The 15,018-nt window shown below is 38.1% G+C and overlaps 1 protein-coding gene across 3 annotated transcripts in view; it reads right to left on the bottom strand.

Annotated features, from left to right (window-relative positions):
* LGR5 (leucine rich repeat containing G protein-coupled receptor 5) overlaps positions 1 to 15,018 on the bottom strand; it is a 92,648-nt gene that overhangs the window by 21,655 nt on the left and 55,975 nt on the right. For 2 of the 3 annotated variants that reach the window (XM_035333973.1, XM_035333979.1), the window contains exons 5-7: positions 7,412 to 7,627; positions 4,586 to 4,657; positions 2,025 to 2,093 (exon numbers count right to left, since the gene is read on the bottom strand). In XM_035333973.1, the coding sequence (XP_035189864.1) occupies positions 2,025 to 2,093; positions 4,586 to 4,657; positions 7,412 to 7,627 (357 nt within the window). The remainder of the gene's footprint in view (positions 1 to 2,024; positions 2,094 to 4,585; positions 4,658 to 7,411; positions 7,628 to 15,018) is intronic. The other variant, XM_035333990.1, reaches the window with a different exon arrangement.

The raw sequence follows: 15,018 nt of genomic DNA, 5'->3' as shown, positions 1-15,018 counted from the left end.
GAATTACACAAATTTGTCAAGTAAATAATTTTATACATTATATTATTAAGTCTCCCACAACCAAATTTCTATTGAAATATTTTAGATGTGGACATGAACAAACTATCCTATGTAGTTGTGACTGCTGGATAGAGGACCAAATCTTTGTCTCATTATTAATCACTGGATTTTATTTATATGAGTAATTCTCCATTGTGAAAAACAAAAGAAACAACTAAGGTTTCAAAAGAACAATGATGATTTGTGTGGGAAACTCCCATTAGTTCAGTCGGGTATGAAAAAGGCTTCCCAGATTAAATTTATACATTTAGAAAGCCTCAAATTGTTCACTGATGCAAGCACACTTGGTCATTACTTGGACAGGTCCCACATTACTGGTTTCACTTGTTTAGTCATCATGCTACTGCTGACGAGATGCTGCAAGGCTCCCTTGTTCTTCTGCATGCAAGAAAAACTGCATCCGTGCAGATGCTGAATCCATGCAGCATGAAGATCCCATTTCATCTACAACCAGCAAAGGGACTGGTTTTGTGGCTGTGTTGACTGGGATTCCCTGCATGGCAGAAAAGCTAAGCAAATGGCATAACTACTTCTCAGGGCACTGTCTGGCCCCTCATCACCACTCTGACTTCAGCCAGGAGCAGATTTTGGTGCATTTCTGCAAAACAGAGTTTAGAGAGCTTCTGTACTGGTTGGAAGAGAGCCTCTGCCCTGTGGCACTACTCACCAGTGATACACCCTGCCTAAACCGAAGGTAGGTTACAGCCTGCCAATTCACGTACTGAGGAAAAGAGCTTGAACCTCCAGGTAAGCAGACTAATAAGACCACAGTGGGAAAATTTGTCCCACAGGTATCTTCAAAACTCAGTCTGGCAAACTATGTAGGTATTAACTTTGGGTAACAGCTGTACCCACTTAATTTGCAAAGAGAACCTCCCCTACAGCTGAGATTGCAAAGTGCAGAGCACCTGAGACAACCTGATACAGCTCTGTCTTGCTGGCCAGCCCTCCAGCTCTGACTGGCTGCCTTGGTGTCTCCAAGCCACAGGCAAGATACCACTTTCTGTGTTTTCAGCCCAGGCACAAATTCTGAGGGAGAAACAAGGCCTGGCCCAGAAACCCCCATGGTATGGTAGCCCTGCAGTGAGCTGAACCTCCCTCTGCTACCTCATCCAGAGCTGCACTCCTGGCCCATACGGGAGGTACCGAGCTGGAGTCAGTGCTGCCGGGGCATTCCCTGCTTTGGAAAAAATCTCAGGTCCCTACTTACAGTGGCTTTGTCATCATCTTGTGATGTAACAGTGCTACAACTGCGCCCAATTACTGTTACCTAGTTTTTGTAAATCTTGATGCTGATGGTACCGGTAATGTGGTAAATACTTCACATGGAAAGAATTCTGAACGTACACGCTGTTGTGTACATTGTGTGTACAATGTGTGAATATTTCATTCATTCTTTTACAATTCAGCTGTTTCTTACAATAAACTTGGCTGGTTTCTTTTCATTGTTGACATTATTTTACGGAAACTATGTCCGTGCATCCAGAAGTGTTTTGTTTACAACGTTACAAAGGAGTATTTACAGTGAAAAGAAATTGTTTTAATTTAATGGTGCAGGAGGGATGGAAGATAGCATCTAAACCTGATTGGCCAGTAAGAGTGCCATGTTTTTTTTTCTTAGACTAGCAGATTGTGGTTTTTTTTTTTTTGGATTGCTTGAAAAAAAACAACTGTTGTGTTTGGGATTTGAAATTAATTAATTGTGGTTATTATTCACTGTATTCCAAGGATGAAGTTCCTGAAAAAAATCTACTGCACAATGCAGTATAGAAGTCTTCAGAACTTGAATGCTCTAAACTGTATGTTGAAAATTATCTTTTATGCATGTTGGCATGTTTACTGGTTCTTCCTAGATCTGAGTTTTTAAGGATTACCGATAAAATCACCAGCATTAAAAAAGAATCAGTCACACACTAGACAAAACATCCTCCTTCCTAATATAAGCGCTGTACTTCTGTACTTACAATTCTTTTAGGTTTGTTAGTGTCCTGATAGCAGTGGGGAACTCGTCCAGACTGTTGTAATTTAGATCTCTGTGTGAAAACAGATCGTATTATTGAGGTTACGTGCTGCATTAAGGATAACATAGACTTGTTAGCATTTGTAACTAAATATTGTCTTCCATTCATTGAATAAGTACATACAGGCAAAAGCCAATAAATCCTCAGCAGTGTACGGATGTTTCTAACAGACTCTATTTAGGATACATTTTCATTCCTATTTTTCTATCAGCATCCTATTTGCAGTTGTATCCTAGCTATTCAGCAATGAAGAAGCCAAAACTTGATTCAGATACTACTAATGGATCTGCTCTTTAGTAAATCGTTTGTTATAACTTGGGAATTATCAACAGAAAAAATAAAAACAAAAACAAAACAAAAACCCTCTTGCCTGGAATATTCAAGAACTTTGTATGGTGAGCTGACTTTTACACGGTTAATAGATTTCTTTATTAAGGCTACGTTTGCCTCTGACTCACTTAGTCTTTCAAGACTTAGATTTTATTCTTAAGTCTTTATTTCATCTGATGTACTTTTCATGGTCTGTGAGACCAAGAAATTGGAGATGCTGGAGATAATGGAGTTTGGAAGGTAAAAATGATTGGGAGAAATCTTCCTCTGGCTAAAACAAGTGGGAAAACATACAGTAAGTTCAACTTTATCATTAACTATTTTAAGCTTTGTTAATAGTTAATTTTAAGCTTTGGCAGTGTTCATATGGAGAATGTTTCTAACCACACACATTGCAGGAACAGTAGTTTAGCTAGGGTAGTAGCCTCTGCTTTAAGAACTGCTCGTGCTGCTGTGGCAATTAAACTTCATTCTGGTAAGCTGAATGGGCTGTTAGCATACTTCTGCCCCAAGCATGACATGTGCATCCTTTAGCATTCAGGAGACACCTGAAAATTGAGATGTACCTGTTTAGTGTGATGCTCCCTGAACACTGCTTTGTGAGGAACACCGTCTGAAAAACTTGAGTAAAAGCCTTTTTGAATGGGCAAAACACAAATCAGTTTACAATAGATTGAAATTGAAATAGTATCAGGCTGAAGTAATGCAGGCAGGAAACTGCTGTCTGAACTCAACAAGGCTTTCCTTCCTGCTTGTAAATCTCTCCTGCTTATTGACAAAAAGAGATTACAGGCGTGTACGGTTTGGTTTTGCCCTCCAGTGATATGTGATTTCCAGACCTATGCGTTGATGCAAATAAATGATTTTAAAGCTGGCATCCATCGTTTACACTGAGATCTCTTTAGATTAGCTTGAAACTATCTGGAAACTGGTCTATACAGTACACAATTACTGCACTTGGGTCAAGTGCTGCATTCTCCTATCGCAGCAAAGTGGCCGCACCTACACTTATTCCCAGGTTCATGATTGTCCTCTCTGTTTTCACCTCTTTCATGCCAGGTGTCTGGGACTGGGTTTGCAATTACTTATTCCATTGTTCTTTTTTTCCCCATTTTTGACCAAGTGCCATGTGAATCTCACTTGTAAAAACAAAACAAACTATTACATTTTCCTTCTTCCTTTCCTGTCCCCCTTTCCGGTGCTACACCAAGGGACTTCCTTTCAACTCACAGCAGGCTAAAAATCAAAATTGTAAAACTGCAATCCACTTCTAAAGGATTGATGCGACTGAAACCAGGGATTTAAAAAAAAAAAAAAAGGCCAAAACTTCTTGTTTTCTGATCTTATGAAAATACAAAAATGAGCAGTACATACTTCTGTGGATGAGAAAGAAAATAGTTACCTTTAGACCAGCATTATTCAGTTTTGATACTTTGCTCCTCAGACCAGGTCTGTTATGCTTTGCCCTGGTTGGCTGAAATCTCTAAAATCTCTGGAAAGGATTCAGCTGAGGGCAGAAGGTGGCGGATAGAAAGATATGCACAGGTCTTCTGTCCCTGTAGCATTTTTGGATTCTGTTGTCTACTCTAGCAGACAACATGTTCACTCATCTATGGCAAAAACTTGAGGCAATTTGAATCTTTACAAGTGCTACTCTTTATCAGAGCTCTTTAAAGACAAAAACGGATACAATCAAAGTGTTCCTCTCTTCCCTTGCAAAACATATAATTTGGCTATTTGGCACTTTTTCCAGGGATAGAAAAATAAAATCATTTTATAACCCTCCTCTAGGGTGAGACAGTTTCTTAACGGTAAACCTTTTCATTGTGACAGTTTCCTAATCTAGCTATTAGCTTTATTGATTAAACAAGACAAATAAATAGTACTAAACTAGGCAAACATAACTGTTCATGAATAGGCACTACGTTTTCAATGCCCAGTACAGTTCTCTAATGTCCTTTCAACAATTTATCAACAATGATTATTAAAAAGGCAAACTAATTAAATAGTAAAAAATAGGATTTGCAGTATACAGTCATTGTAAACCATCACTTAGATCCTGTAGCGATTAGGCAAGCCAAAAACCATGTTTAGCTTTTAGGCTATTTTTTATTCTTTTAGAATATTAATGAAAACACTGGAAAAAAAAAGAAACAAATAAGAGGTCAACTCACAAAGTCTCTAGGCTGTGGAGCCCATCAAAGCATTTCTTTCCCAGGGAGTAGATTCTATTGTTATGGAGATGTCTGCAGGGGAACATTAAGCACAGTCAGGAAAGCACACTACACACAGTGGACTTAAGCAAAACATTTTGATGCTTCAATCAAAAGAAACTTATTTTCAGGCATGCACCGATTCTATGCAAGTCATGCTTTTGCAAGAGCATGTAGAGAGGCACCTTCACCAACCCTTCTCCCTTTCTCCTGACATCTCCCTACCCATGAGGGCTTCAGTTTGATTCTGTACATGGGATTTCTTTTACAACCACCTAGATGGTCTAAAAAGGGTATATCCTGGAGGTCTAGGTTGAGGTTTGCATATTAAATACCATGAAATTGTAGACATATTCTCACCTGTTGTTAATTAATGTGTTGCCTTAAGAACTGTGGAGAGTGTTAGCTGTATATATGGAAGACATTCAGAGGGTGTTAGAGGGGATGGCACAAAGCAGGAGCAGGTGAGGAGAAGGATAATCAGGCAGAAATAGTCATTAGCCTTGCAGAGTGAAAGAAGACACAAAGCCACAGGACAGGAAGTCATAGCTTCACTGGGATGAGTAAGCTAATCAATCTTCAAAGTGCTTTAACTTGCCATCCTTTGAAAGAATAAAAACCAACAGCTACTTTCTCATATTTTCAGCAACTGAAAGAAACTGTTGCATGTCACATTTCAATCAAAACCTCCCTGTGAAGGCTGGTAATGCTGCCTATTTCTATGTTTTTTAGACTGACATAGAAAAAAAAAACAACATTCTGCGTGAAGCTTATTAATGTGAGTAGGTAGAACTCAGTGATACTTCAGATTGGTTTCTAAAGAGGATGCTTTTTTTTCCAGCAGACCTTTATTTTATTCTGACACTGCTCTCATAGTGGAGTGAAGCTATGAGAGTAGCACTTTAAAAGAAAAGAAGGTCTGTGAATGAGGAACTGCCAAGCACATACCCTTCAATGCATTATTCTGCTCCGAAAATAATTTTAAAGAGCCTACAGAAGTTGAGTCTCCCTGTCCATGAAAAAAAAAAAAAAGGTTTCTAGTGGCAAAATACAGATGTTTTGTGGGTTTTTCGTTTCCTGTGAAAAAAATAATCATTTTTTAAATGACTACGCTGAGCTGTAATGCTTTAGTTAGCACGAAGAGTGTCTACAAATTACATTTGGACTGCTAGTGATCGAGCTTCAAACCTACACAAAATGAACAGCATATTTTCAAAGAGTGGAAAATTTGCCAGACCGAATAGAGTAGAAAACAAACAAAAACAGAACCACACAGAAAGATTTTGACAGGCCAAAAGTATCAGATATTGTAGATCATGAGGGATAATTTAATTATTAATCAATATGAAGACCAGAAGACAAGAAATAAGCAGGGCAGATCTAAAATAAGGGAACCTAAGTGAGCAGACAGAATCAGGGAATCAGACGAGGTTGTTTTCTCCTGTATTTCTTAACTGTCCTCATATCACTGTATTTCTGGTACGGATGTAGAGAATGACATTGAAAATATTCTCTATCTTAAGCATTACTGAGATGTTTAGCTCGGTAAATGACTCCTTTAAAAACTTTAACCTGAATGAGACTGTTACTTGATGTAAATAGAGGGCAAAGACTGTGTGCCACAAGGCAGTTATTATCACCCTATTATTGGTGCTCTATATGTTGACATGAATATATTAGGCACTAGGCAGAGATGGTGATTATAAAGCTCAATAAAGAACCCTGAAGAATGCCAGGTTCCATGCTCACACTGGGGTTAGAACATGCTAAAATATGCTAAGTGTCTTACAGACTATGGTTTCAGACAGCTTGTAAATCTTGAATATATTATTCTCTGTTTAATAATACTAAGATTTTCCAAACTATCCTGAAATAACTTCTCCCCCTCAGTCTCCTCCTCAGTTTCTCCGGCCAGTCTAGAATTTTTTCCATTTGGTGCATTCCCAGAAGATAAAAAACTGAAACCATGTTCCAGAGTATTCCTTCCAGATTTTGGTGTGGGTTTTGCATCTGTTTCATTTAGTTGTATTGGTATGCAAACATATCTAAATACAAAACTACATATACTTTCTACGAAGGGAAATACATAGTTTCTACTGGACAGCATTCTTTCCAAGTCACCCAGAAAGCTTTCTGTTCATTTCCTTTTTCTAATCTTCTCTCATTCAGTACATGCTGCCTTGGAGTCTTAGAAGGCAAACAGTTCATCTGTTTCTGTTTGTTTTGCTGACCAGATATGGTGATTTTTTTTTTTTTTTTAAAAAAATCCCTTACATAGCTCTTTACTGGAGACGGAAACTTTTAAGCTAGATCAAAACAAGTGATTTAGCAAATGTGAGTTTAACTGTAAGAAGATGTAAAAGATATGCTTCTCTAAGATTTTTTTTTTCTTTCAAATTTTGTTTTATAGTACATATGCAAACCAGAAAACTTAACTTGTATTCCAAAAAGAACATTTTCTGTAAGAAACAGTATTGACCTCATGGTAAAGGAGTATCATTATTAAGACTCATGCAAAAGTAGAAGGGAACTGCAGCTTTATGGCCCCAAGATACATCAGTTTAATACTAACACTGAAAGACAAAACTGAGGTTTAGATGACCCATGCGTATAGCTATTTACCTATTGTTTGCCAACTAGGGAGAGACTAGAGGAGTGTTAATTATTAGAGGTTTTCTCAAGCAATGCTTAAATTAAACATTGCATCTTCAAGTAATTTATCACAAGGAGGTCAAAACTCTGCAAAGAAGCAGAGATTGTGGCTAAAAAGCAATCGATAAAACTTACAGAACTACCAAGCTAGAGAGGTTTCCAAAAGCATAGTCTGGTATGTAATGAATTTTATTCAGTGCCAGTGTCATTGCCTGAAGTGCTGGTAAACTTCTAAAAGCTTGGACGGGTATTTCTGTCAAAGAATTATCATCTAGCCACAGGTGTCTAAGGGAGACCAAGCCATTGAAGCAGTTGGGGGGCACATAGTTGATGTGATTGGCATCCAGGCGTCTAGGAGAAAAAGAAACAAAGAAAATTGACTCTGAGAAAAGAACAGTGGATTTACACAAGAAATTATCACCAAGAACACAAGGATAGGTAGGAGTTGCCACATCCATCTTTCATTTCCCGGAGATTCTACATTTTTATCTTGCTTGCAGCCTTATCTGAGACCTCATGTGGTGTTCCTAAGTCTCCTGGTCAGCTGGCTTGCTGCAGACAGCTCTCCTTTGGAGCCGTCAGTTCACTGAGGGCACAGACTAATCATTTCTGAACAGATCCTCTCTTTGGATCAGGCATGAATTTGTTTCCTTTCCCAATTATTTGAAAGTCTGGAACAAAAAAGTATAAGAAACTCAGCAGGACATTCTCTTTCAGAATCTATAAATCACTGAATCATGGTGCCAAAAGCTGACTTGGGTTTCCATATGCTATCCACCATTTTAAAAGCCAAAAATAAAGAATTTCTGAGTTTCTGCTCCTGTTTTACACCTTCTTAAAGACTGTGTATTCCAATGATTCTAATGAGCAACAAAGTTAATATTTTTTAATAGTGGAGCAAAGTGTTTTTAAACAGAGATCAGTGCTGCTAATGCAATTTATTTACTTTGAAAAGTAAAGCACTTAATACACTTCAGTTGCTGCAGAGCCAACAGAGGGAGCTCAGTTGCGCATCGTACCTTTTCTGAGTTTGCAGGTGATATCTTGCTTTCACACTTCTGCAAATAAGGATTAAATCTCCTGAACTCTTTGCAGATATGGCACTAGAAATACTATGTCATATATTCACTGGCTTTTACTTTCTGCAACTTCATGAAACATCCAGATGGTGACCTGTACTCCAATACACTTTTTCTGCTTTTAATATCTTGTCTGTAACATAAAAGATGCTCTCTAAAACTTTTCTCGAAGACATCTGTACAGAGAAGTAATTAAGTGAATGATGAAATAAAAACAAATTTAAATAGAAGTCTGAAAACACTGCAGAACAAACAGACACACCCAGGGTACAAAGTAGTAATTCTGTACAGACTAAATTCGGTCTGTTTGAGAGAAATGTAATACTCTTTGTGGCGGCCATGGTAATCTCTTTATTTAAAGCTGCTTCCTCATTTGCAGTCATGTAAAATGTCAGGTCCATTCTATCTCCTGCTCCATGCTTCTTCTACCTACTGCATGAGAACAAATAATGAATGCTAAGGCTCTGTGCCAGGCTGGCAAATAACTGAGACAAGGTCAGTTGGAACAAATTTATAAAGTTCAGTGTCAAAGCCCTTGTACAATTAAATTTTCAATATAATAACTGACATGGCAGGCAGCAGAGACAGAGCTTCCAAAATAACTCAAGGGTTGGTCAACAAATGGGTGAGGCTGGAAATGTTTAGAAATAGTCATGCTGTACCTCCCCCATTCCCCAGGCAATAACCATGCTATGCCTCTGTTTTCAAATAAGGTATAATTTGAATGAGTAGATGAGGTTTCTTTGTGTTTTGGTCAGAAGTAAATTTCTTCCCTGTGTGATGCTGGTATGTAAACTAAGAAGTTACAGTTGCATTAGTTTGACAGTTACACTGATTAAAGAATGGAGGCTTTATTCAACCTAAATGTGTTACTGCATTACAGTCAGCATCTTGTTCAATACCAAGGGTGAGTGTGCAGCTCTGGCTTCCCTGTTGACTCCAGAGGAGTTACTCACAGAGCCCCTGGTCACATGCTGAAGCCAAAAGTCAATTGTTTCTATGTGATCCTGTGTCTGAAACGGTATTATTTCTGTTGTCCTCAGAGAGGTCAGGATTTCTACCTTACTGATATTCAGCAGCAAGTCAAGGAAACATTTTTTTTTTAATAACCAAAGTTTCCAAATATAATCCCACCATTAGCTACGTAAGCAAAATACACAAAATAGTACTGCTGTAACATAAGTGAGACTCTAGGTGGTTGGATTATTCTTTGAATAAAGTTTTTAAGAAAATGAGAAGCTACAATGATTTGAGTTGCAAGTCCTATTATTGGACTACATATCCTACCAGTGCTCATAAGAAGTACTGCCTCAAATGCATTTTGTTATCTAATCTTTTTAAAACTTCCAGGTACCATTTTCCCTCTTGCAGATAATAAAACATTTCAGTAGTGGTTATGTTTCCTGTCATACTGTAGGTAATGCACACTGATGTATAAAGCATTGATCAAAATCACTGTTTTCAGCCAATTGTTTTACATGTGCTGATCAAAGTTTTGGCACTTTCAGAACTAAACCCATTAACTCACAAACATGACCCTATTTATAATTGAAAATATATAGATAACATGTGGTGAGTTTGAAAGCTGCTATTATATTCCAGAGAGAACCAATTTAAGGAAACAGAAAAGCTTGATCTCTTCTGATAGGCGGCATGTAAATAAAGCAGCCAGTATGAAATTCACCATGAGCTCACTTAAAATGTCCAAACCTTTCAAAGAAAATGCTTGAGCTATGTGGACTGTATCCCACTGGTGTTTCCTGTGACATACTGTGAATGCTACAACCATATGCATTATAAATGATTAAAAGATATTATTCATATAGAATTGTAAACATGACTAATTTACTGGTACTCTGTAAAGGGTGAAAGTAGATCTTTGAATAAGATTTGATTCAGGTATTTTGATCAGTTCAATATGGATGGACACCTAGTTTTACGCCACTGGTAGGTTTCTAAGGCAATATATATATTTTTTCCCTTTCTCCTAGTCTTCTCTCGGAGTGAGCCCAGCTACCACCTAGTGATATACCTGTTAAAGACATTCCTTAATGGCTTGTCGGTGTGTCTTTCTCATTCATTCAAGGATAAGTCAAATGCTAGGTATGGGATCAGGAAGGAAATTTCTCCCAGGTCATTCTCCCCTCTGAAATAAATATCTGTTATATGGATTGCCAAGAGGAAAGCTACAATGACAGACAAAGAAGTCAAGAACACCATGCTTCTTTTGTCATTCGGTTTAAAATAAGACATGCAAACTCAAATGATAAGGGCCTATATATCATAGGCAGGGGAGGCAGGGGGGTGAGAGCACATGAGGACCAATTTCAGGCACAGCAAACTAACGAAGGGCATGATCCTCCCTCTCCCACTGCCTTCCTCCCCTCCTCCCCTCCTGAGCAGGATCCATTATATGGGGAGCAGCACACAGGCCTTGCTGCAAGGTGTGGGGCAATGATGGGGAAGTACTGGGGACAGGGCCTGTCTAGGATGGGTGTCGCAGGCAGGATGGAGTCACCTGCAGCCCCACCATCCTTACAAGCCTGTGGTGACGCGGACCCTCTCAAGGGTTTGTTGATAGGAGTTGGGCTAAAGCCCTGTGTAAGGAATGGCGAGCGTGACATCAAAACTGGCTCTGAAAAGTGGTTGTAATGAAAATAGAACTGGCTATTGTGAGCTTAGTTTTTCAAACATGGCCCTTTAAGCAGGATATCCCCTTCAGTCCACAGGGGAAAATGCTAGGACTATTGTGAAAGCTTAATTACAACACATCAGCACAGCAGTTCCCACAGCTCACTTTCAGCTCTGCCCTTGTATGGTCTCATACAGGACCGATACAAAGAACCCTGAGCAGCAACAGCAAGACTGAAAAAGAGAAGTCACAAGCCATAATTTAGGAGCATTTGTTTCTGTTATTTTATTCTGTTATATTAAGCTATTTTCATACTAAGACTAGCCCTGAAACCCCAAAAGTGGAAAAAAGTGTGGCCAGCAGGAGTTTTTAGGTCATCCTAGGAACCTGGCCGAACACCCAGATCTGAAGTCCATGATCAGACATTTCCTGTGACTGCTCCTGGCCTCCCAAACAGGTGGCTGCATGCAGAGCACTGATGGGATGGTCCCAAGGGTGTACAAATTGCCAAGTGACCCTGCAGAACAGCGCAGCCAAATGTTAGCTGGCACTGGTCAGAAGTGTGGCAACGACCCTGTTAACAGCACAGCTTGGTAGACGGTCATGGCCATTGCCTGGGAGCACTACTAAGTACTGTTTGCTTTGCTACGCTGGCAACTAGATGTCCCTGTATGGTGCCTAGGAGGACCTCAGAAATCTAGCATGAACCTCACATTGCTAACCTTTTCAGCACCTTCTGCTTCTCCTCCTCCCACTGATGGAGCTGGGGTTCAGCCACACAGGAAGGTTTTTCACCAGCAGTTCTCAGGTTGAGAAATTTCTCTTTTTACAGATATGATTAAAAAAAGTGCTTATGAGATTGCTCAGTGGACAGAAAAGAATCAGACATCTAGTAGTTTCTACCAGATGAAAGAAAACATCCATTGGTAGCCTGGAACTGCTGATCTAGTTCAGACTATTTGCACCCCGCTTAGAAAGCCATCTGAACCTACAGCTGGTTGTGCTAGGGACTGGACCCAAATAAACGGGTAGCATACACAGTTAGGTGATCCTTGCACCTCAGCCTTCCTCCCAGATGCTTATCAAGCTAGAAGAGTGTCTGTGCTCTGATACTGGGCTCAGTGTTTCAGTCCTTCTTCTGATATCTAGCGTGCCCTAGGGCTCTAGTAGCTCACATGGATAAAACATGCAGCAAATTGAGACTGCAGTGGTGAGTTTTGAGACATCTTCATGTATGTGCACAGATACATGCATGGGTACACACAACCTTGATTTAAACTGTGGGAAATTCCTCCTTAGGGAGTTTTTGGGTAACTGATGAGGTACTGGGTTTCCTAAGAAGGATAAAGCCTTCTATAGGCTTCATTATCATGGGGTGTGACATGGAAAACCACAACTAAAGCTCCCATCTTTTCATGAAAACAATTCTCTTGGGAGAATGTGATTTCAACAAAGTTGGTTTGTCTTTTAACTAAAAATCAGCATTATTAACACAAACATACTGGAAAAAAATGTTTAAAGTTAACGCGTCTGAAAAAAAAGGCTTTTTAATTTCAAGACTGAACTGGATGCATTTCAGAACTCTGTGCCATCATAGTCTTCAACTCCTTGCTCAGATTAAGAATTTCCTTCGCAATGTCAAATATATGGAGGAGTAGGGAGAAGGAGCTGAAAAATCAGTTTTCTGACTGGTTCCAGCCAGGCAGATTATTTAGAGATGATTTCTAGATAACATTTTATGTAAAACTGCATCACCACCATGTGCTCCAAACATATCAACATATCTGAAAAATAAAATTGAAGTGATTTATAAATTCTGTCAGAAAGTTCAAACAAATTTAATTTATATTATTTTCTTATCCTGTATCTGTAAAGTCAAATTAATTTGCTACACTAAATTCCAACTTCACAGGTTTTCAATGGAGAAAGGATAGTTTATTTTTATCTCTACCAATGTTTCCAGCACTTTGGAAGAGTCTTGTATTCTGCCCTGTTTCCTGCTATTAAAGTAAAAGTCCTCTTATATTTTACAGGAATGAAAGCAGGTAATGTGTGTTACTGTAAATAATGTTTGTTTTTAAATAGCCTTGATGACTGGTTTGGCATGGGCAATGACATGGTACTTGATCTCTTCTTGATTTTGACGGTTCCTGTCTGACAACACAATAGGAAAAGCTGCTCATTAATAGTGATGCCTAAACAAGAAAATAAACAGAGAGTTAAGTTTCATCTGTAGTATTCACTGCAAGGTGTTGTATTTCAATAGGCTCAATAAAAGAATAGCAGAAGCTTCACCTCTTTACCAGTGATACCAATTAAACTTTTCTCCTTTATTTACTAACATTTGCAAATGAAGATCTCCGACTTATCATTTGCTAATAACCTAAAATTTGTGTTAATATGCTCAGGGAACAAACTTAAATATATATATATATTCTTATGTTACTGCCTGCTTTATCAATCCCTTCTTGTTCAAAAGATACCTATACGACAATTCTAGTACCTGTCACTAGAAAAGACAAGATGATTACACTACAGGAAATATATATATATATATATATATATATATATATATATTTAAACAAATACTTAAATTCAGTGAAAAGAGTTGGCCAGACAGCAAGTTGTTAATTAATAGCTATATGTGAAAAATAAATCAATATACCTATGTAAAAGGCTTTTGGACTATACAGATATATTTCAAATTATTAAAGGCCTTCTTGATTTAAAAGCAGAACGGAGGTATTGGAGCTCTGGGAAACATAAAATCCAGACACCATCTGCTTACAGTCAATTCCAAGGAAAAGTGAGTAACAGGAGAGAGAGCATTTAAGTGGCACTTCAAACCCTGCTGTCAAGATCTAAGTTGTGACACCAGTGATTGTGTGTTGGTCGTTTTCAGTCATGGTATTTGAGATGTTTTCCTCTTTTTGGCTTAACAGAAATGACTGCCATTTGAATTGTTAGGGCCAGTAATCCAGATAACTTGTATTCATGATACAAAAAGAAAATTATAGGCCATATTATAAGTTGAAGATAACCTTCCACTGAACTTGGAGATAACCACATCTCAAAATTCACATCTTCTGGTTACTTTAAATCCTTATGCCATAAGGGGAATCAGAGTCCAAAACAATCATCACCCAAGTACCAGTAGCTGAACTCATTTATTAATCAGAGCATCACATCACTGTTGTTGACTATTGAACTACAAAGACTTTTAAAATTGGAGAAGATTTTAATATCGTTAAATCTAAATTTTCTGCTTAAGAAAAAAAATATGGTTGTTTGTTTTCAGGCAGCAGTATTAAGGTTTTCTCACAGATTTTTTTGCTGTTGAAGATGAAATACACAAATCTTTTTTTTTTTTTTTTTTTTTTTTTTGGTGTGTGGTCATTTCTCATCCCACAGTATATAGTGAATAATGCCTGCTTCTTGAAGGCGACTGATGTATGCTAAAGGCAGTTCAAGCCTTAATAAATTTATGAGTATTTATCAAACTTGTCATGTTATTCAGCATGCCAACAATATAACAACATGGACGAGAAAGTGGAAAGAACTGGTGTTCATCCCTGCAATACAGCAGATTTTCTTGCATTCTGTACCACAGGCCATTTAACATCAATTAATCTGGCTATCTATATCAATACCTGTAATGTCATTTTTTGAGCCTGGAACTAGACAATAAGGAGGCAATATCATTCAGAAATATCTTTTTGTGCAAAAATTTGTGATGAATTTGTATAGTAAGTGAATATGGAAAACGCGTGTGTGTATACATATATATTGTGTGCACATACACAACTGTATATATATTTATATAAAATGATTTTAACATTTTACTCTTCATATTCATTAAGGTAGAAAGGTGATTAGTATGGTTTGCCTCTCTACATGATTTCCCTTCTTGGGTGAAAACTTAAAAGGCAGATTTTAAGTCCTGTCCCCAGTTTTCAGGTTTTTGCAACTGTACTAACCTAAAGAAAAGGGTTAATGAGGATTCCAGAAACCATGCCACCTGTTTAGTTAAA

The sequence above is a fragment of the Oxyura jamaicensis genome, chromosome 1 (genome assembly GCF_011077185.1).
Source record: "Oxyura jamaicensis isolate SHBP4307 breed ruddy duck chromosome 1, BPBGC_Ojam_1.0, whole genome shotgun sequence".
Taxonomy (NCBI): domain Eukaryota; kingdom Metazoa; phylum Chordata; class Aves; order Anseriformes; family Anatidae; genus Oxyura; species Oxyura jamaicensis.
The sequence above is the reverse complement of the archived record's forward strand: the minus strand, read 5'-3'. Positions and strand labels throughout refer to the sequence as shown.